At 38.3% G+C, this 23,760-nt stretch overlaps 1 protein-coding gene across 2 annotated transcripts in view; it reads right to left on the bottom strand.

Annotated features, from left to right (window-relative positions):
• The window catches only part of UBXN7 (UBX domain protein 7), a 61,859-nt gene that overhangs the window by 10,079 nt on the left and 28,020 nt on the right, over positions 1–23,760 (bottom strand). For both annotated transcript variants that reach the window (XM_036447912.2, XM_036447913.2), the window contains exons 4-8: positions 15,538–15,603; positions 13,818–13,930; positions 4,715–4,861; positions 2,470–2,560; positions 1,283–1,410 (exon numbers count right to left, since the gene is read on the bottom strand). In XM_036447912.2, the coding sequence (XP_036303805.1) occupies positions 1,283–1,410; positions 2,470–2,560; positions 4,715–4,861; positions 13,818–13,930; positions 15,538–15,603 (545 nt within the window). The remainder of the gene's footprint in view (positions 1–1,282; positions 1,411–2,469; positions 2,561–4,714; positions 4,862–13,817; positions 13,931–15,537; positions 15,604–23,760) is intronic.

Genomic DNA, 23,760 nt, shown 5'->3' with positions numbered 1-23,760 from the left:
AATGGTATTGTGATTTTTAAAAATATATTTTTATTTATTTCAGAGAGGAAGGGAGAGAGTGATAGAAACATCAATAATGAGAGAGAATCATTGATCGGCTGCCTATTGTACACCCCCTACTGGGGATCGAGCCCACAACCTGGGCATGTGCCTTGACTGGAATCCTTCAGTCCACAGGCTGATGCTCTATCCACTGAATCAAATCGGCCAGGGCTTGTGATTGTTTTTTAAAAAGAGCCTTTGTCTATAGAGAACAGGCTGAACACTGTCAGAGAGGAGGAGACTGAGTCATGGAACTGGATGAAAACGGTGAAGGAATTAAGAAAAGAAAAAAAAACAACACACACCTGAAAATCTCATAGACACCAACAACAGTAAGGTGATTACCAGAGGGAAAGGGAGGTGGGGGAAGGTAGAAGGTATAGGAAGGATAAAGGGTGATGGAAGGAGACTTGACTTCGAGTGGTAAACACACAGTATTAATAGAACTGTATTCCTGAAACCTAACTTTATTAACCAATATCACCCCAATAAATTCAATAAATTAAAAATATATAAAATCTCTGCCCTAACTGGTTTGGCTCAGTGGATAGAGCGTCAGCCTGCGACTCAAGGGTCCCTAATAATGTGCATAAAAGAAAACCTATCAAGCTAACAATGTCTATTTACCAGTTCCCCTTGTAGCTAGAAAAAACTTGTGGTATGGAGCTAAAGCACTTACAGAGAAAGCATATAACTAACTGCCTATATTAGAAAAAGAAGTGATCTCAATTAATTCCTTATTTCCATATTAAAATTTTTAAAAGTACCCACATAGAATAAGATAAAATTAAACTCAACTACACATATAGCCAGTAATAATGACCACCTACCATGAGAGTTTTCTAGCAAAAAAAAAAATTTTTTTTTAACTGCTGCTTAGACCTGGCAATGCTGCCCTTGAAAGAAATGGATTCCTCCCTCTATCACTGGGGCTTGCTAAATCAGTTCCCCTCCTCACTGCTACATATTCACATTTTTTACTTCTAAACCCAGGTCTTAGGTCACATAACTGCAAGGGAGACTAAAAATATGAATCGTATGATTTCACTGAAAAGACAGAATCCAAATGTGGGAAATTATCAAAATATAAGAAGGGCATCCAAGATGTTGTACAGCCACAAATTATAGCTGTCCAATACTTACATTAATATCTTTAAGATCTTAACCTCAAACATTTTACACAAGACATCTATATACAATTACATTTAATTGCTCATCATCACTTCTTAGTCATACTTACTGAACGGGCACATTTTTTGGGGGGACTGTTAGAAAGTCCATCCAGTTGCCCATGTTCACCAAGAAATCCTGTCACTTGGTCCAAGAAAGAAGATACGTCTAACTGGTGCCATTCTACTAGCTTCTGACCTAAAAATAAAAACCGGGATATATAAATATAATAAAATCAACATATCAACATTCTCATTAAGTATTTTTATTGGCATTTGCATAATTAAAATTTTAGGAACGCATATTCCCACTGTTAGGACTCAGGGCAATATAGTCCTTAATGGCCACAGGAGAACAAAGAACAAGAACTTGTCCAAGCTCCCCGCCACAGGAGTCAAAAATCAGGAATATTTGCTGGACACCATGAATGAGATTATATAAGGAATTAAAACTGTCCTAAAAATGCCTGATCGCAATCCACATTCCAAGCCCACCAACTCAGCCTCCCAGACCCACTGACGACAAAAGCCATTGACTGCATATAAAGATGAAACTCCAGCTCTTGGGGACAGACATCAACCCAATATCCCCTTGGCTCAGTGCTATGCAGTCCTTCCCTTTGGATATCCCTTCACCATCTCACTTCTTAAATAAATTCAAATTTTCTTTATCCACTATCTGAAATGGCTATTTAGCCTGCCCAAGTACCACCATGTTAACCTTTCACCCACCCTTCACCAGTTTAAATTACATAGTGTTTTCATAACCCAAAGAATTCATCGATTATAGCCAACCTAAGATTCTCAGCCATCTGGCAACTTCTTTATCTGCAAATATCATTTATTGGCATTTAGAAAGAGATTCAAAGAAAGCAAAATCTTGATAAAACTTAATTCATTAATAATAAAATCAGTTCTACCCTCCACTTCTTCACTGGGATTACAACCAGTACCTGAGCAATCTTAATATTTTAATAATAGAAAACCCAAGGGGATTCCTTAAAATATGACAAGATAAAAGTTATTTCTAGAAAGTACAGAGCTGCAAAAATATAAAATACTATCATCCCCCAAATTGTCAGAAACAGACTCCCTAACATATTTCAATAGATGTTTAAATAATTCTAAAGAAACTGAATAAAAACCCTTCACCTAAATTATTACAAAGATTTCCAAAACTGAATCCAGTCAAGTATTAAAGTAACTGAAAAATAAGTCATAGGTCAATTGTTGTAAACTGATATAAAATAAATATTACCTGTCCGTGGATCCAAGATGGAAACATAGGGGAAATCCCCTAGCTTATAAAACTGTATGTATCTCTGACCTTCCTCACTGTCATGATAAACCTGTTAAATCATTGATATAAAGAAAAGTCAACCTCTAAAAAAGTATTAACTGTATCCTTGTTATATACCAACAATTAATTCTCCAAATACACTTTTAGTATATGTTAAGATTCATTGCTACATTAAAGCGAAAAATGAAAGCAATCTGGTGAGAACTACCTCAACTTCCTGTCCTCCGTCCCTGTGAAAACTTATACATCAATCCATTTTTCCTCCCTTTCCAGTTCAGAAGAGATATTGCTCTTTCTGATCAAATTATCTGTCCACCTATATTATTCCAAACTCTATCATATACATCTTAATAAATCACTACATACTGAGACAATAAACTTGAATGGCTAGCATAGTGCTAGTCAGAGAGATGCTCAATCAATAGTTGCGGAAGAGCCCAGTTGGTGTGGCTCAGCGGTTGAGCATTGACCCAGAACCAACAGATCACTGATTCTATTCCTGGAGAGGGCACATGGCCAGATTGTGGGCTCTATCCCCAGTAGGGGGTGTGCAGGAGGTAGCTGAATGATGATGCTTCTCTCTCATTAATGTTTCTATCTCTCTATCCCTTTCCCTTCCACTCTCGCTATTAAGAAGAAAAAAATCAATGCAAACATATTTTTAAAAAATAGTTGTAGAAGAAAAATTTACCATTCAAAAAAATATTGAATTTAGGGAACCTGTAAAACATGAATTAATAAATAAATAACATTAACAGCGAGCACCCTGACCAGTTTGGCTCAGTGGATAGAGCGTTGGCCTGGGGACTCAAGGGTCCCAGGTTAGATTCCAGTCAAGGGCATGTACCTTGGTTGCGGGCACATCCCCGTAAGGGGTTGTGCAGGAGGCAGCTGATCGATGTTTCTCTCTCACCGATGTTTCTAAATCTCTATCCTCTCCCTTCCTCTCTGTAAAAAATCAATAAAATATATATTTTTAAAAATAAATAGCATTAATAGCATATCTTATAGAGGAAAAAATTAAGTTCATTCAGATGTTTTTATTTTTAAATTATTCATAAAAAATATAAAATTTGAACAAAATTATCTAACCTTAGCTTGGTAATTTACATAAAAAGAAAATAGAATCAGCAAGATTAAGTGACATGTCTAAGAAATATAAATAAAAAGTATAAAACTCAAGCTAAAAATCCAAGCCTTAGCCAAATGTTTTTCCATTACTGAAGACCTTCTACATTCACACTGTCAATTATAACCACCACTACAAAATGTGCTACTGAAGTACTTGAAATGTGACTGACTGGTCTGAACTGAGCAGTTCTGTATGTATAAAATATACACACCACATCTTAAGAGACTTCACACATACACATTCAAAAACCAAAACATTTCATTAAGATTTTAATATCTGTTTGATAATAGATATATTGATTTTAAAACATTAAAATTAATTTCACCTATTTCTTTTGACCTTTTAAAATGTGGCTACTAGAGCATTTTTAATTAAATATGTGGCTCACATTATATTCCTACTAGAGGTCTGTTGCACGAGATTCGTGCACTGGGGGTGGGGGAGGGTGTCCTTCAGCTGGGCCCGCACCCTCTCTCAGTCTGGGACTCCTGAGGGATATCTTGCTTCCAGGGGGATCGGGCCTAAGCCAGCAGCCAGACATCCCTCTCACAATCCTGGGCTCTCGCAGTCTGGGGCTCTCGCAGTCTGGGACCCCTCACTCCTTACCTCCCACCACTACCGCTGAACTCGCCAGCCATGAGCCCAGCTTCTAGCTAAGCAGTGCTCCCCCTGTGGGAGCACACTGACCACCAGGGGGCAGCTCATGCGTTGAGCCTCTGGCCCCTGGTGGTCAGTGCTCTTCATATCAACAAGTCGATTTGCATATTAGGGTTTTATTATATAGAACTGTATAAGTATGGTTATACACTCTATCAAGATATTTTAGGTCATCTGAGATATGAATATTATATAGTTATGCAGCTTGGTTCTTTCTTTCCTTCCCTCAAGAGTTCTTCATTGTTGCCCTAATTTTCACTTGTCCTTACTATTTCAGCCATTATGTGTGGTTTTACCTTTACATATATCATAATTTAACTCAGTTATTAAAATTTTTGCAGTTTATTAAATTCCTCCTTCTCAACATCCCATACTACAAAAATAAAATGCTACTAAAACCTTAATTCTTCTCACCTGCCAGAAAATGAAATGTTCCCGGATAATATTTTTCACAGCATCATTGCTCCATACATCACGGTTGAGGCACTGGCATGCAAAGTCTTGTACATTTTGAATGTTTATCATCAGCCACTTATTCTGCATCTGCCCACACTCTTTGGCCTATAAGAGTAAAGTTACAGAACACCTGTTAGAAATAATTTCTCCTTGGTAACTGATATGTTTCAGAGTTCAGAAACTGTTATCATTTAAACACTACTAAGTTTTTCCCCTCAAGTATAACATCTAGAGTTTTTGGTGTGTGTGTGTGTGTGTGTGTGTGTGTGTATATATATTATTTTATATATATATTATATGTATAATATATATATATTAACTATTTCACATTATATATAATGTAAAATAATTTACATTAATTGGTATAGATACATATAATTATACTGTCCATTTTCAAGCATTTTTCAGACTTAAATAAACTGTTATTGTTATAATGGCTGGACTTTTATTGTACATTTAAACATCTAAAAAAAATTATACAAACTTAAGGTCAAGTCACAAAATTCTATCACATTATCTCTTTCAACCCCTATTAGGCATGTACTATTTCATAGGATCACCTTAAATATTTCTGTAAAAGCTGCTAAGGGTTTTTTCTCTTAGGTTTGTTTTCCTAGGAGATTTTAAAAAATGAGATTATAGAATCAAAGAATGTTTCAGAATGATTTTGAAAAAAAAACACCAATTTATAGCACAAATATTAATCATGAATGTGTACTTTTTACCTAATAGTTCGTTGTCACCTTAAAAACCTAAAAAGTTGCTGAATACAAAGATTGGCAGAAAAGCAAATGAGCGAGCAAATGCTTCCTTAAACCTTTGTATAGGAACAATGAAATGAAAGCCATAGTTTTGAGTAATTTTGTCTTAGAACAATATTATTTCCCATACCAGACTGGCACAGATCTTCAATTAACTCAGGTTAATAACAGTTGAAAAACATACATCATTTTGGAGGTAATGAACAATGTAAGACTATCTTCTGCTTTAAGAAGGTTTACAGTCTTACAGATAACTATTATCCTATTTTTTATATATGAATCCTCCAGAAAAAAATCATTTTCTGATATTTAATGTTGATTCCACATGTGAAAACTCAAGTTCAAAAAGGAATCCCTGATTTGAGCCAGAAAGCTGCATATAACTAGTCAAAAACTTATTTAAAAATATATAAATACTAGAGGCCTGGTGCACAAATTTCAGGGTGGGGTGGGGTGTGTTCCTAGCCCAGCCTGCACCCTCTCCAATCTGGGACCCCTTGAGGGATGTCCCACTGCCCATTTAGGCCCGATCCCATCAGGCCTGCAGGTGAAGGCAGTTCAAAGACGAGGGTATGCAGTTCATAGCCCAAGGCATGCAGTTCACCCCTAACTGCCTTCCCTGCCCCCAAATGCCCTCCCCTCCAGTCCTGGTCACCCCCAACTGTCCTCCCCTGCAGGCCTGGTTGCCCCTAACTACCCTCCCCTGCCAGCCAGGTCACCCCTAACTGCCCTCCCTGCCAGCCTGGTTACCCCTAACTGCTCTCTCCTGCTGGCCTGGTCGCCCACAACTGCCCTCCCCTGCTGGCCGTCTTGTGTCCACATGGGTTGGCCATCTTGTGTGTTGGAGTGATGGTCAATTTGCATATCACCTCTTTATTATTTATCCCTTACTCCTATAAAGTAATAGTGTTCAACTTACTTCCTTACCTATAGCATGCACATAGGTTTGATAAATGAGTGATAAATGTATATTTATATACCTTAACTGAAGAAAAAGTATTTGAGAGGGGGAAAAAATTTTTTTTAAACAAATTCACATTTTATTTACGTCGAAATAAACTGTACAAAATTGACTTTCTTCACCAAAAATAACAGCAATATTTTCTGTATTATTCCTAGATAAACTACAAAACACAATTTTGTAGGTTGTCTAGGTTTTACTTATAAATCAAGACGAGGCAGTAGATATAATCATGGAAAAAGACAGAATAAAAAAGACCAATCTGTTGTCAATATCCATGGCCTCTGATCCTGTCTTGACCATGAAACAGAAGTGTTCAACATATACTTGCTAAAAAGCTTATGAAGATATAGACTCAACAAAGGAATGTAAACAGCAACACCCAGATGTGGAACAATGGCAGGTTCTTCCTTCAATGTTTAACAGTAACTTGTTTAAGATTATCGAATAAAGACAAAATCTATACTGAAATCCTTGTTTGGCAAGCTCACTTTTCTTTCACTATCTGACAATTTAACTGTTCATTACAGATTTTTAATAGCATACTTAAAACTCTTGCTATTCAAAGTTTAGTCATGAGCTTCATTGTAAAATTTTATGAAATGTATTACCCCCCATACCTTCTCAAAATTGATTTCTTCAAAGAACTGGTAACTCAATACCCAACAACTGGATCCACAGTGATAATAAATGTTATGTCTAAAATGACTTAACTAAAACAATTCCAAAGTGCCATTAGCAGAGATCACGCAGAAGTGCAATGTGGCACTTTCAACGCTACCGAGGGAAAAATTTAATACACATTTCTATAACAGGGTAAATGTACATAAGTCTGCCTAAAAATACAACACAGAGAAGAAAAAAAACAAAAAAAAAACTCGAGTTTAGAAATGATGGTCATTTGCTTTTGTTTTTAAAAATTCATTTATTCACATTTATGCTTTAATTCAGATTCATTCATCCAACAAATAAACTTACTAAGTACCTATCATGTTTCAGGTATAGCTATAGATGCTGGAATTAGAGCAGCTACCAAAACACAAAATCCCTTCCTTCATGAAGCATACATTGGAGAGAAACCTTATATCAATCAATATGACACTAATTTACTGCTGGAAGGAAAAGCCCGAAGACATGAATTTTATGCAAAGCAACAATGTTTAGAGGGAATATAAGAGTCTTACACAAATGATGAACTTTCCCTCTTGGAATCTATTAGACTGTTTAGAATCAACACTCAAAAGCCATTTTATTATATGAAGACCCAAGAACAAGTGTGACTACATCAAATAGAGACGTTTGTGATATGACTTATCTGTGACAAGGGAAACAGTGAGAGTATCTCTCCCAGTCCCAGACAGATCAGTAAAGAAAAAACAAACAAAAAAAACAACAAAGAAACAGAATAGCCCTGGCTGGTTTGGCTCAGTGGATAGAGCATCAGCCTGCGGACTGAAGGGTCCTGGGTCCAATTCAAGGACACAGCCGAAACCGGTTTGGCTCAGCGGTAGAGCGTCGGTCTGTGGACTGAAAGGTCCCAGGTTCGATTCCGGTCAAGGGCATGTACATTGGTTGCGGGCACATCCCTAGTAGGGGGTGTGCAAGAGGCAGCTGGTCGATGTTTCTCTGTCATCGACATTTCTAGCTTTCTATCTCTTTCCCTTCCTCCTCTCTGTAAAATATCAATAAAATATATTAAAAAAAAAAAAAAAAAAAAAAAAAAAAGGACACATGCCGGGGCTGTGGGCATGATCACCAGTGGGGGATTGTGTAGGAGGCAGACGATTGGTGATTCTCATCATTGATGTTTCTCTCCCTCTCCCTTCCTCTCTGAAATCAATAAAAATATATATATTTTTTAAATACAAAGGAAAAGATATAATAGGTATACATAAGGTCAAGGAAAAAAAATATTAAAACTAGAGGCCCATTGCATGAAATTTGTGTCCCTCAGCCCAGTCTTCACCCTCTCCAATCTGGTACCCCCTTGAGGGATGTCCAACTGCCCAGCAGGATCGAGGCCTAAACGGGCAGTTGAACATCTCTCTCACAATCCAGGACTGCTGGCTCCCAACTGCTTGCCTTCATGCCTTCCTGACTGCTCCTAACCACTTCTGCCCACCAGCTTGATCATACCCTAACCCAATCACTCCCCTGCCAGCCTGATTGGTGCCTAACTGATCCCCTGCCAGCCTGATTGCCCCTATCTGCCCTCCCCTGCAAGCCTAGTCCCCCCCAATTGCTCTCACCTGCAGGCCCGGTCACCCCCAACTTCCCTCCTCTGCCAGCCTGGTCACACCTAACTGCCCTCCCTTGCAGGCCTGGTCCCTCCCAACTGTCCTCCCCTGCTGGCCATCTTGTGGCACCCATCTTGTGTCCACATGGGGGCAGCCATCTTTGACTATATGAGGGCAGCCATCTTGTGTGTTGGAGTGACGGTCAATTTGCATATTATTCTTTTATTAGATAAAAGAATAATATGGGTGCATGGGTGAGGGCCAGCTGGTTTGTTCTGAAGGGTGTTCCAGGTCAGTGGGGATTCCCTTGTGGCATAGGGCGGCTTGGGTGCGGGGCCTGTAGTGGTTTGCAGGCCAGCCACACTGCCCGGCAACCCAAGTGGAGGCCCTGATATCTGGGATTTATTTAACTACTATAATTGAAACTTTGTAGCTTTAGGTAGAGGCCAAGGCCGGCCAGGGTGGGTGGGAAGCTTGGCTTCCTCCATTGCCAGGGAAACCCAAGCCTCCTGCTCGCTCTGTGGTCACAGCCATCTTGGTTGGATTAATTTGCATACTCACTCCTGATTGGCTTGTGCGTGTGGCTTGTGGGTGTAGCAGATGTATGGTCAATTTGCATGTTTCTCTTTTATTACTGTAGATATGCACAGTACTTTTTAATGGAAATAGTTATTTTATTCCCCCCCACACTGGTTTGCTATATTTGCCAACTTTGAATAAAACTAAATATAAGCTTTGTATAAAGTTTATTTTTAAAAAGTTTATCTTAAATATTTTGTTACTGAATTGGTTCTTTATATTTTTAGCTAAAATAGTTTTACTTACTAGCAGGACTTTTTTTGGGGGGCAATTATGAATCTTTTATTTTTTAATTTTTTAATTTCTTCGTTGATTAAGGTATTACATATGTGTCCTCATCCCCCCATTACTAGCAGGACTTTTAAAATTAGCAAAGTATTCTTAGTAATTATGACTAGGTACATGTGAATTAAATGATAACAAATATGCATTTATAATGAAAATAAGGACTATTATGGAAATTGTTCTGATTCTTTCTGTACCATATACTCCAGATTATACCTTTCAGTTATATAAGAAAGATTTATTGAGGGCCAATTATGTGCCAAAAGCTCTTCTAGGCATTGAATACAATGACAAATAAAACGAAGTTCCTGTGTTCATGGAAATTACAAGCTACATGTTCCCTTGCCTAGATCAGATCATTCATCCTAAGTGGGTCACTCAGTTATAGCTATACTAATTTCCTTGGCTGTACCAGAAATATATCCTAGTTCCTTTCAGCCTAACTATCTGCTGTCCCACCTGACGTTCATATGGTCCACGTTCCTTCATTTCACTCAGGTTTCCGCACAAATCTCATCCTTCAGCATTTTCCTTGATCTTCCTATCTAAAACAGTCTTCTCTCCTCACAATTACAAACATATGTGAAACCTATGGAATCAACCCTGCTTTTAATTTTGCTTGAGTATATATGCATCTTAGTGGCTCTAAACAACAAAAAATTGCCCTTTCTCTTTTTCCCTTATTCTATTTTAGTTTTTAAAATGTATTTTATTGATTTCAGAGGGGAAGGGCAAGGGAGAAAGATATAGAAACATCAATAATGAAAGAGAATCATTTACCAGTGGCCCTCCTGTACACCCCACACTGGGGATCCAGCCTGAAACGTGGGCATGTGCCTTGACTGGGAATCAAACCGTGACCTCCTGGTTCATAGGTCGATGATCAACCATTGAGCCACGCCGAATGGGTCTCTTATTCTATTTTAGTTTATTTTCTCCCACTGCATACTATAACCTAAAAGTACACCCTATTTCTATACTGCATATACATACACGAAACACGTTTTACATATATGTATATACATTTGATTTTTGTTTATAGTCTGTTTCTCCCTCTTTTTTTATAAACCTTTTATGGCAAGGTCTCTGTGTAATTTGCACTATCTCCCAGGGGCAGAAACTGCTTATAGGTACCAGATATCCATTTTCTTCTAAGCACCTGGATTTCCTAGTATCCCTTGCAACAGGTGTAAGCATATTATTAATAGCAAGTTCTGGTCAATGGGATGTGAACAGAAGTAATGTATACAACTTCTAGGTTATGCCTTTAAAAGAAAAAAGTATACCCTTCTCAGCCCCCTCCCTCCTTCATCTAGCTCACATGTGTCAAACACAAGGCCCGCGGGCCAAATCCGTCCCGCCAGGCCTTGCAATGTGGCCCGCACCGCGCTGTCATCACTGCACTCTGCTGCGTTTCCATCACAATGACAGTTTATGACTGTTCAGTAAACCATTCGGCCAGCGATTTAGGCTGGATTTTAGATTTTGGCCCCTTCTCTGATTGAGTTCGACACCCCTAATCTAGCTAGAAAGCAAACATGGTGGTAAGCTACCTTGAATCATGTAGGCAAAGGCAAGCAACACCTAGGAAATAGAAAAAAGAAAACTTGTGCTAATAACTTCACAGAGCAGAACCATCCTAATAGCCTGGACTTCTATATCTTGTTTAAGCTACTGTTTTTCTTCTTCATGGTCTCTCACATACAGTAAAATCTATCCCAACAAATATAATCCCTATTATACCTAGAACAAGGCCTTACAAAAGGAGGCCTCGATAAATATTACCGTAATCAGTCTCTTCAGAACCCTTGAATATGGTCTACCTCTTAGTTACACTAAGACAGTCTAGTTTCTAAAAGTGTATATTATGGCTCAGAGCTACATCTAATATTGTTCCCAAACCTACGGGCCCTGCCTGAGCAACCAAAGAGAGTCCGTATAATTTTTAACATTCACCTCTCTAAGCATCAATGACTTAATTTTTATTATGACCTCCCTAATTTATATAAAACTAATAGACATATCATTAATTATAACGAAATGCCTATTTTTTCTGGGAGTGTAAATTTAAAGGTTCATTAATGATAAAATTTAGATTAGTGAAAATATGAATAAATTATTGCCAACAATGCAGGTCATGAAATACAAAGAAAAAAGGTGATGTAACTTTAAAAAAAAGAACAAAAAAATCAGACAATAATTTCAAAAAAGATTCACAGTTTACTTCAATGAGTTCAAAGTGACAAGATTAAATCAACCACAGAGTTATTTGTTAAGCCCTAGAGCAACTCAAAAGCTAATGAAAAGGAAAACATGTCAAAACAAACTGAGATCATTGTTGTCTTTTACATTGCTGCTACTCTCTCTCGGTGGCTATATTGTCACTAGAACATTAGAAAGGATAGGCAGACAAGCACTTGGAACACTAGAAAGTATAGGCAGCTACTGGGTTAAGATCATGAGGGAAGGATGAAGAAAACTGAGAAGGTATCTAACTTGACATATTTGAATTGAGAAAGACCAAAGACTTCCTCAACTCTAGACTTTTTACGAGACAAAAAAGAAATATTTTTTTTAAGCCTCACCAGAAGATATTTTTTTTTTTTTTAAGAGAAAGAGAGTGTAAGAGAGAGAGAAATATGGATGAGAGAGAAACATATTGATTGGCTGGATGCCTTGAGGGCCTGGGCCAATGGGAACCTATAACCAAGGTACATGCCCTTTACCAGAATCAAACCCAGGACCCTTTGGTCTGCAGACACTCTATTCACTGAGCCAAACCCTTTAAAAAAAAATGTTTTGATTTCAGAGAGAGGAAGGGAGAGGGAGAGAGAGAGAAACATCAATGATGAGAATAATCTATCGCTGCTTCCTGTACCGCTCCTCACTCCCCTGGGGGTTGAACCTGCAACCTGGGCATGTGTCCTGACCAGAAATCAAATTGTTACCTCCTGATTCATGGGTTGACGCTTAACCACCAAGCCACACCAGCTGGGCAAAAGAAACCTTTGTTTAGTCAAATCACCATCATTTGGATCTTCTGTTACATGCAGCCAAACCCTTTCAGGTTTTCCAATTCAGAAAAATTAAAACTGAAGAGCAAGCTTATGGTTAAATTTAACCTATAATACATGACTCATTTAGGCTAGTGTATGAGTATGTCAAGGAAAAAAAACTTTTTTTAAACTATCATAATTCACTTTCAAATATGTAGCTGTAGCTACCAACATATTTTTATGGTTATTGTTTGGCCTACTTTATTCTAACAGATAAGACTTAATCTTAAATGTAATTGACTTACATCAATGCAAATGCCATTCTAATGCAAAAGAGCATTAACAAGTTATTTAATACACAAAAGCAAGCTGTTTGAACACCTCAACAGAATATTTAAAATCCTATCTAAATTCACTCACTTAACAAATACTAGGTCCTATTAAATGCCAGAGATTAGGTCCCAAGATTTACCAAAATAAAAAGATGCACATTCTCCCTGCCCTTATTAAGCTTATAATTCAGCAAATAATCAAATAAACTTGCTCTGAGAAGTTTTTCTTTGGAATTAACCAAGTTAAAGCCAAGAAGTAAGTCAGAATATATTCTGCAACTAGAGATATTCTTTTAAAATACACTGCCCTAGCTGGTTTGGCTCAATGGATAGAGTATCGGCCAAAGAATTGAAGGGTACTGGGTTCAATTCCAGTCAAGGGTATATTCCTGGGTTGTGGACTTCACCTCCAGTAGGAGTTGTACAGGAGGCAGCCAATCAATGATTCTTTCTCATCATTGATGTTTCTATCTCTCTTTCCCTTCTTCCTTCCTCTCTAAAATCAATAAAAATATATTTTGAAAAATACACTAAGAACCCTCTAGAAATGTGGGCAAAAGATACCTACAAACAGTTCACAAATAGCCAACAAACACATGCACACTATTCTCAGTAGTAATCAAAGATATGTAAACAGTAAAAAAGTAAGATAATAAAAGAACTATCAAAATGGCAGATTCTAAAATGATACTACACAGGCTAATAAAATATTTTCATCAAGCAATCTCATATACTGCTGGTACAAATATAAATTAATGTATCCCTTTAAGTATCTCTCATGTCATACTTAGTAGGATGCCAATTCCCTACACAGTATACTGAAAACCTTTTTTATTCCTCTTAGAAAAAAAAATGGCATTGAAAATGCAGAAGAATTCATAACTAAAGCATAGAATTTCCAACTACTTACTGTTTCAAAGCTGCCCTTATGCATCAAATCAATGGGTGGCCGAAACAGATCTGCCAGGGTAGTTAGTTTCTTATCTATGGCTCCTCCATTTCTTAACTCTTGTTCTTGCCGAACTGAAACACAGAAGGATGAGGAAGTTTCAACTAACCATAAAAGGAATAAATCTAACAATATAAAAAACATGTATCAATTGCAAGAATTACTGAACAATGTACTTGACCTCAAATTGCAATTATTAAATGCTAATTCTGAAAAAAATAAATGCAAAGCAAGGTAGGAAGGGAATCTTCAAACTTGGTGCTGGCTTTCTACCCAAAGGTAAGAATAAAAGCAGAAATTTGTATTAGTTTTACAATCAAAGTAGTTCCTTCACATATTGAAAACTTTATTGTAAGAGAAAACTTTCAACTCCATTTATCTAGTTCTAAAAGTGATCTTAATTTACCTGTAGTTTCCAGCTATATTCCCAATCTTCAAAGTTTCTGGCAATAGTAAGAATGACCACTGCTATCACCTTCTCCTGGCAGGGCATAGGATTCCCTGGATGACCTGAGTCAGTTTGGGTTCCCCTTCAACACTCCCCAAAGTTACAAGATCTACTTGTGCTTTAATGGGCTCATTATAAATCAACTATAAAATCAAACATGGTCCAAGAATTTCTCTTATATTCCCTCAAATGTAACTGTCCTCTTTACAGTTTCATTGCTAAATCAGTACTAATTCCTCTAAAAGTTTAAGATCAAGATTCTCATTCTAACTTATTCCACAGAAATATATAAACCTATTCTAAACAACTGTAGCCAAAATGTTAATACTGGCTGGTTTGGGTGTGGCTTTTTCTTCTATTTTTCAATTCCCCATTGTGTTCATTAACAGATACTAGGATCTTGAGGGTAATCAGTTTTTTATTATAGTCAGTATTTGGGTGCTCATTCAAAAGCTCATTAAGTTTGTAAATTACCTTAATTTTTTTACATTATCTCCACCTCTTATTATTCCATCACCGAGTGAGTAGGTTAAAATTTAAAACAAATCAGTCTGGAAGAATTAATAACAATCACAGACTGAATTAATAATTTTACTTTTAAAATAAGGTGATTCTTCAAAGTAATTAGACCTTATATTAATCTTTTTCTTTTTAAGAAAAAAGTATATAGCCTAGCTCAGTGGTTTGCAAACTCATTAATCAACAGAGCCAAATACCAACAGTACGATGATTGAAATTTCTCTTGAGAGCCAAATTTTTTAAACTTAAACTTTTTCTAATGCCACTTCTTCAAAACAGACTTGCCCAGGCCGTGGTATTTTGTGGAAGAGCCACACTCAAGGAGCCAAAGAGCTGCATGTGGCTCATGAGCCACAGTTTGCCGATCACTGACTTAGCCAGTTTGGCTCAGTGGACCCTGCGAACTGAAGGGTCCTTGGTTCGATTCTGGTCAAGGGCATATGCCTGGATTGCAGACTCGGATCCCCAGTAGGGGGCATGCAGGATTCAGCCAATCAATGATTCTCTCTCATCATTGATGTTTTCAACTCTCTCTCTCTGAAAAATTAAAAAAAAAGAAAAAAAAAGGTATATAAATGAAACTAAGAACTTGACCTGTTAGGGTATAGGGACTTTTCCACTTTGTGGTTTTATGCATGGGAGAGAGAGGGAAAAGGAAAGGAGGGAAAGACAAGGAGAGACAGAGGGAAGATAAACTGATTCATAGATACCTACTAGTTTCAGTTTGAAAATCCCGAAAACCATCAAATATTGAACGTGCAGGCCGCCGTCTTTTAGGAGCTTTAAGGGGTAAAAACAGAATTATATAAAAATTTAAACATTAATTTTGAAACAATTCTAAAAACTTCCTTATCTGTAAGTATTGGTTTTAAAACACTCACAGATTCACAATGGTGCCCCCCTTCAAAAAAAACAAAGTTTTAAAAACTTTCAAATAATTCATACATAATTAACTCAACCATCTTCCACTCAATGATTTTGTTTTACAAATGAGAAAATTAACGTCCTGTTAAAGAGACTTGACCAAACCTGTGCAAAAGACAAGATTTTGAGGACGACTCTCCATGGAAATGAAGCTGCAAATGTTGCCAATATCTAATTCAGGTTAGCCTAAGGCAGTGATTTTCAACCAGTGTGCCACACAAATTTTTAAAACATGCAATGCTTGCCGAAACTGGTTTGGCTCAGTGGATAGAGCACCGGCGGCAGACTGAAGAGTCCTGGGTTCAATTCCGATCAGGGGCATGTACCTTGGTTGCAGGCACATCCCCAGGAGGCAGCTGATCGATGTTTCTCTCTCATCGATGTTCCTAACTCTCTATTCCTCTCTCTTCCTCTCTGTAAAAAATCAATAGAAATATTTTTTTAAACTAAATTAATTAATTTAAAAAAATAAAACATGCATGCTTATTTAGTGAGGGGCACTGACTCTTTTCCCTAAGGCTGTCAAATGACGATAGCCCTAGCCCATTTTGCTCAGCAGTTAGAGTGCTGACTCTTGGACTGAAGGATCGTATAATAGGTTTGATTCCAGGCAGGGGCATGTACCTTGGTTTCAGGCTTGACCTCAGCACTGGTTGGGCTTGTGTGGGAAGTAACCAATCTATGTATCTCTTAACCATTTTTTTCCCCCTTTGTCTCTCCCCCTCCTTTCTACTCTCTCTAAAAAGAGAATTAAAAATAAAAATAAATCAATGGAAAAAATATCCTCAGGTGAAAATTACAAAAAAAAAAAAAAAAAAAAGACAACAGCCCAACCAGTGTGACTCAGTGGTTGAGTGTCAACCTATGAACCAGGAGTTAACAATTCGAATCCCCATCAGGGCACATGCTCAATCCCCAGTAGAGGTCATGCAGGAAGGAGGCAACCACTCAATGACTGCCAGCAGTCAGACATCCCCTCATAATCCTGGACCACTGACTCCTAATTGCTCACCTGCCTGCCTGCCTGGTCGCCCCTAACTGCTCCCTCCTGCAGGCCTGATCACTCCTAAATGCTGCCTCCCTACCCCCCGCCAACCTAGTTGCTCCTAACTGCCACCCCCGCCAGCCTTGTCACCCCCACCTGTTCCCCTCTGCCGGCCTGGTTACCCATAACTGCCCCCCATTGCCGCCAGGTTGCCCCAACTGCCCCTCCCTCCCCGTTGGCCTGATCACCCCCACGGCCCCCCCTGCCAGCCTGGTCACCCCTCACGCGCACCCACCCCACCTGCCAACCTGGTCACCCCGTGAAGCCTGCATGTCCAGTCATTTGATCGTCCCTCACTAACCTCCTGCTGGCTTGGTCATAGGTAGCCATCTTGGGAGGGTGTGAGGGTTAATTTGCATATTACCCTTTATTATATCAGATGTATTGATCTTTTGGAATTATCTATTTAGTCCTTGCCAGTTTGGCTCAGTGGATAAGTGTCTGTCGGCCTATGGACTGAAGGATCCCAGGTTCGATTCTAGTCAAAGGCATGTACCTTGGTTACAGGCTCCTCCCCAGCCTGGGCCCTAGTCAGGGCTCATGCAGGAGGCAAATAATCCATGTGCTTCTCTTACATCGATCTTTCTCTCTGTCTTAACCTCTCTCTAAAAACCAATGAAAAAATATCCTCAAGTGAGGATTTAAAAAAAATTTAAAATATGTTCACTGAGTTATGCAAACAATTCAAATATTAACCATTTCATTATGCGATATTTTAAAAATCACCATTTTAATGTCACCAATAATCTCATCAGAAAGTCTTTAAAAAGTGAGGCACGACCTGGCTGGTTTGGCTCAATGGACAGAGCGTCAGCCTGCGGACTGAAGGGTCCCCGGTTCGATTCCAGCCAAGGGCACATGCCTGGGTTGTGGGCTCAATCCCCAGTGGGGGACATGCAGGAGGCAGCCGATCAATGATGCTCTCTCATCATTGATGTTTCCATCTCTCTCTCTTCCTCACTCCCTTCCTCTCTAAAATAAATTATATATATATATATATATATATATATATATATATATATATATATTTTTTTTTTTTTTTTTTTTTTTTAAGTGAGGCACTATTAGGCTCACAATCATGGATATAAACTTCCTAAATTCTAATTACTGACTGAAAACTTTTTAAAAAAAATCCTCAACTGAGGATATTTTTTCCACTGCTCTTTAGAGAAAGAGTGGAAGGGAAGGAGAAGGAAGGAGGGGGGAATGGAGAGGGGAGAGAAAGGGAGGAAGGAGGGAGGGAGGGAGGGAGGGAGGGAGGGAAACACATCAATGTGAGAGAGACATATTGATTGGTTGTCTCCCACACATGTCCCAACTGGGGCTGGGGATCAAACTTGCAACCAAGAGACATGTCCTTGATCAGAAATCAAACCCAACGCTCTTTGGACTAACGCTCTAACCACTGAACAAAACTGGCCAGGGCTCTGCTTAAAGCTTTTTTAAATCACTGGTAACAAATAATATCAGCTTTTTTTGCCTTGAAGCAACAGGCTTTGTTCATATTTTAAAAAATGTCTGTTCAATACCTAAATCTAAATAATCATAGCCTGCACAAGGGAAAAAAATAAGCAAAAGGACTGTATCAAACTAAAAAGGTTTTGCACAGCAAAGGAAACCATCAACAAAACAAAAAGACAAACTACATGGGAGAAGCTATTTGTCAATGCTACATTTGATAAGGGGTTAATATCCAAAATGTATGAAGGGCTCATGCATGCACACACACACACACACACACACACACACACACACACCCGCCAAAACAATCCAGTTTAAAAATGTGGGAGGATGCCCTGGCAGGTTTGGCTCAGTGGATTGAGCACCGGCATGTGGACTGAAGGGTCCCAGGGTTGATGTTGATCGGGGGAATGTGCCTGACTTGTGGGCTCCATCCCCAGTGGGGGGCATGCAGGAGGCAGCCGATCAATGAGTCTCATCATTGATGTTTCTATCTCTCTCTCCCCTCCTCTCTCCCTTCATCTCTGAAATAAAATAAAATAAAAAAATTTTATAGGCAGAGAACCTGAATAGATACCTCTGCAAAAAAGACATACAAATGACCCAAAGACATATGAAAAGACACACTCAATGTCACTAATTGACAGAGAAATGCAAAACCATAATGATACATCACCTCACACTTTTAAAAATGGCTATCAATAAATACACAAATAGCAAGTGTTGGGAGGATGTGGAGAAAGGGGAACCTTCATGCACTGGTGGTGGGAATGCAGACTGCTGTACCATTATGGAAGCTCTCAAAAAAAAATTAAAAATGTTGCCCTGGCCAGAGTACGGAAGGATTGTGGGTTTAATTCCAGGTCCAGGGCAAGTACCTCAGTTGCAGATTCAATTCCCAGCCCCAGTGAGGGCACAAGTGGGAGGCAACCTATCAATGTGTCTCTCTCATGATGATGTTTCTCTCCCCCCTCCCCCACAATCTTTCTAAAAAAGAATCAATGGAAAAATATCTTTGGTGAGGACTAACAAGAAAAAAAAAAAAATCCCACAGTTTGTCAGCAATCAAGTGAAAATAATGCCCCATAAAAAAGCAACTAGTTTTGCTTGCAACTTAAACAATTGTACAAGAACTTTTCCTTAAAACTACAGTACTTCAGCCGAGACCAGTTTGGCTCAATGGATAGAGCGTCGGCTTGGGGACTGAGGGGACCCGGGTTCGATTCTGGTCAGGGGCATGTGCCTTGGTTGCGGGCATGTCCCCGGTGGGGGGTGTGCGGGAGGTGGCTGATCGATGACTCTCTCTCATCGATGTTTCTGACTCTCTCTCTCTTCCTCCCTGTACAAAATCAATAAAATATATTTTTAAAAAATAAAAAAAAACTACAGTACTTCAATATGCAGAAGTATTTTGTGCATACATCCTATTTCATCAAACATAATAGTGTAAAAAATGTGTTCAATGCTTAAGATTAAATGAAATTAATTTTTACTGCTTCGATGATTGGATCCAAAAACTATGGTACATTTACACAATGGAATATTATGCTGCCATAAAAAAGAAGGAATTCTCATCATTTGCAGCAACCTGGATGGAATTGGAGAACATCATGCTGAGTGAAACAAGCCAGTCAATGAAGAGAGACACCACATGACCTCACTTATTTATGGATGATAAAGAACATTATAAACTGAAGAACCAAAAGATAGATATAGAGACAGTAAAGCAACGAGCAGACTGTCAAATTACAGCGGGGAGGTTGGAGAGATCTGGGGGAGATAAGAGATCAACCGAAGGACTTGTATACATGCATATAAGTACAACCAATGGACACAAAACTCTGGGAAGGGAAGGTATGTTCAGGAGGGGGGGGCATTGGTATATGTACAAAAATAATAATTTAATAAAAAATATATATTATAAAAAAAATTTTTACTGCTTCATTAAGATTAAACAAAATTGTCTTTTTTTAAAAACTGCAAGTGTGTGACAGTGAAGTAGTAAGTAGTAGAGTTTGTACACTACCCTAATTTAATTAAGATGTCACAGTTTAACCCATCATTACTTTTTTTTTTTTTTTTAATATTTTTTTTATTGATTTCAGAGAGGAAGGGAGAGGGAGGGAGAGAGAGAAACATCAATGAAGAGAGAGAATCACTGATTGGTTGCCACCTGCATGCCCTCTACTGGGGATTGAGCCTGCAATCCAGGCATGTGCCCTTGACGGGAATCGAACCCGGACCCTTCAGTCTGCAGGTCAACGTTCTATCCACTGAGTCAAACAAGTTAGGGCCCATCATTACTTTTGAGCCATCAATCCAAATATCAGCACCGTGGAAAAAAAGCAAATAACTTCTTAGCATTATTATAAAAATAATTTTTATTTTAATATATTTTATTGATTTTTTATAGAATGGAAGAGAGAGGGATAGAGAGTTAGAAACATCGATGAGAATCATCCATTAGCTGCCTCTTGCACACGACCTAGTGGGGATGTTTCCACAACCAAGGTACATGCCCTTGACCAGAATCGAACCTGGGACCTTTCAGTTCGCAGACCGACGCTCTATCCACTGAGCTAAACCGGTTTCGGCATAAAAATAGTTTTGACCTTACAGACACCATTAAAGGGTATTGGGAATCCTTGACCACACTTTAAGAATCACACTTTAGCCCAGCTGGTGTGGCTCAGTGGTTGAGAATCAACCTACAAACCAGAAGGTCAGAGTTCAATTCCCCGTCTGGGCAAATGTCATGATTGTGGGCTTGATTCCCAGTGGGGGACATGCAGGAGGATGATTCTCTCTCATCATCGATGTTTCTATCTCTCTCCCTAACGTCCTCTATGAAATCAATAAAAAAATATATTTTTAAAAATCACATTTTAATACTGTCCTAAAAACAAATAATTCTCCGAAAACCTTCCTTAAGTTATAATAAGGTCCAATAGTAACAGTTCAGGCTGAATTCCCAACTGTATAAAGTCATTCTTATCCCCATCCTAATGTATATCAAACCAGAGGTAAAAGAAGAAAAGTGAGATTTCAAATGGGAACTCTTTTGCCTCTGTTCAGCAATAAACAGCACAAAATCTATTTCCTGTTGTCTTTCTCCACTCAAAGATCTCATCTTCTTCCTTGCAATAAAGAAAAGATAGAGCTTCCAAGTTATTATTCTTTGGCTCTAAAAATCTATTCATAACATTTATCTTTTAAAAAATTATTACTAGCTTTATTCTAGTATATTAACAACACAATGGCTAAACCAAACAACACAGAAAGCACATATTATACTTCAATATTCAGATCTTATCATTTTCTTCCTTCCATCCCTATTTCTGAATTGAAACAGTGTATTATTTTATTTCTTACTACAGTAAACTCCAAAGTTAAAGATCAATCTTTAAAAAAACAACACTCTCATTCTCTAGCCGAAACCGGTTTGGCTCACTGGATAGAGTATCAGACTGTGGACTGAAAGGTCCCAGGTTCGATTCCGGTCAAGGGCATGTACCTTGGTTGCGGGCACATCCCCAGAAGGGGGTGTGCAAGAGGCAGCTGATTGATATTTCTCTCTCATCGATGTTTCTGGCTCTTTATCCCTCTCTCTTCCTCTCTGTAAAAAAAATCAATAAAATATATTAAAATAAATAAACAAACATACAAACAAACAACATTCTCAACTAAGGTGCTTTTTCAAATCAAAAGATATGGCCCTGGCCTGTATGGCCCAGGCATCATCCCATGCACCAAAAGGATGTTTCAATGGATCAATGGATGTTTCTCTCTCACACTGATGTTTCTCTCTTGCCCTCTCTATTCTTCTCCCTTTAAAATCAAAGAGAAACATTTAAATATATATATATATGGTTTATATAAAACTAACAAACAAAATAGAAACAAACTCAACGATACAGTGAACAGCCGAAGTCGGTCTGCGGACTGAAAGGTCCCAGGTTCAATTCCGGTCAAAGGCATATACACTGGTTGCGGGCACATCCCCGGTAGGGGGTGTGCAAGAGGCAGCTGGTCGATGTTTCTCTTTCATCGGCATTTCTAGCTCTCTATCTCTCTCCCTTCCTCTCTATAAAAAATCAATAAAAATATATTTTAAAAAAAGATACAGTGAACAGACTGACAACTTTAGAGGGGAGAGAAGAAAGAACTGGGTGAAAAAGATTTAAGTAAAAAAGGATTGGAGCCCAAACCAGTTTGGATCAGTGGTAGAGTGTCGGTCTGCGGACTGAAAGGTCCCAGGTTCGATTCCGGTCAAGGGCATGTACTTGTTGCGGGCACATCCCCGGTAGGGTGTGTGCAAGAGGCAGCTGGTCGGTGTTTCTCCCTCATTGACGTTTCTAGCTCTCTATCTCTCTCCCTTCCTCTCTGTAAAAAATCAATAAAAACATATTTTTTTAAAAAAGGATTGAAAAAAAACATACAAAAACAAACAAACAAACAAACCCTCATAGACAGATGGGAGAGATAGGAGAGTATAAAGGGGGGTAAGTGGTGATAGAAAGAGACTTAACATGGGATGGTAAACACACAACACAATATACAGATGAAGTATTATAGAACTGTACCCCTGAAATCTTTAATTTTATTAACCAGTGTCACCCCAATAAATTCAATTAAAAAAATATGGTTTATATGTTTTCTTTATCCCTATCTTACTATTTTTTTCTCCTTTAGTCTAGTTTACCTATAAAACTTTTCATGGGCCTATTTCTCTACATTACTGTCCTCAATATGTACTATATAGATTTCTATGCACTTGTTTACCCAACTAGATTACTTTATCTTCAATTTTTTTAAAATATATTTTATTGATTTTTTACAGAGAGGAAAGGAGAGAGAGAGAGAGAGAGAGAGAGAGAGAGAGAGAGAGCTAGAAACATCGATGAGAGAGAAACATCAACCAGCTGCCTCCTGCACACCCCCACCAGGAATGTGCCCGCAACCAATGTACATGCCCTTGACCGGAATCGAATCTGGGACCCTTCAGTCGGCAGGCCGATGCTCTACCACTGAGCCAAACCGGTTTCGGCTATCTTCAATTTTTAACATACCTTTTAATGTCTACAATATTTGGCTCACAGAAGGTAAATAAGTGTTTATGAAACTAAAACTATAAATTTTCTTTAAATCTGATTAAACATACTATTTTCTACCATATTTTCTTTGCACCCATATAGATTAATTTTTTTTTACATGGATATGGTATCATTTCCTCTTTGTTCAAAATAGGAATAGCTTGTCTAGAAATTAAGAAAGAGTGAATGTAAGGCATATCAAGACAGTAAGATTATGCAGTCATAATTTAGGAATCCAGAACATAAAAATAACTGGAATCTTTAATGAGAGATTAACTGGTTTCCATTATAAGCACAGTTCTTTTTGCTAATTTTCTCCCTTTTGCTTCCTATAACAAATGTCAACGTTTTAATCTGGTTCACTCCTTGGAAAGATCAACTGTACAACTTTCCTGAGAAGAGTACAGAATTACA

The sequence above is a fragment of the Pipistrellus kuhlii genome, unplaced genomic scaffold (genome assembly GCF_014108245.1).
Source record: "Pipistrellus kuhlii isolate mPipKuh1 unplaced genomic scaffold, mPipKuh1.p scaffold_m20_p_2, whole genome shotgun sequence".
NCBI classification, from domain to species: Eukaryota; Metazoa; Chordata; class Mammalia; order Chiroptera; family Vespertilionidae; genus Pipistrellus; species Pipistrellus kuhlii.
The sequence above is the reverse complement of the archived record's forward strand: the minus strand, read 5'-3'. Positions and strand labels throughout refer to the sequence as shown.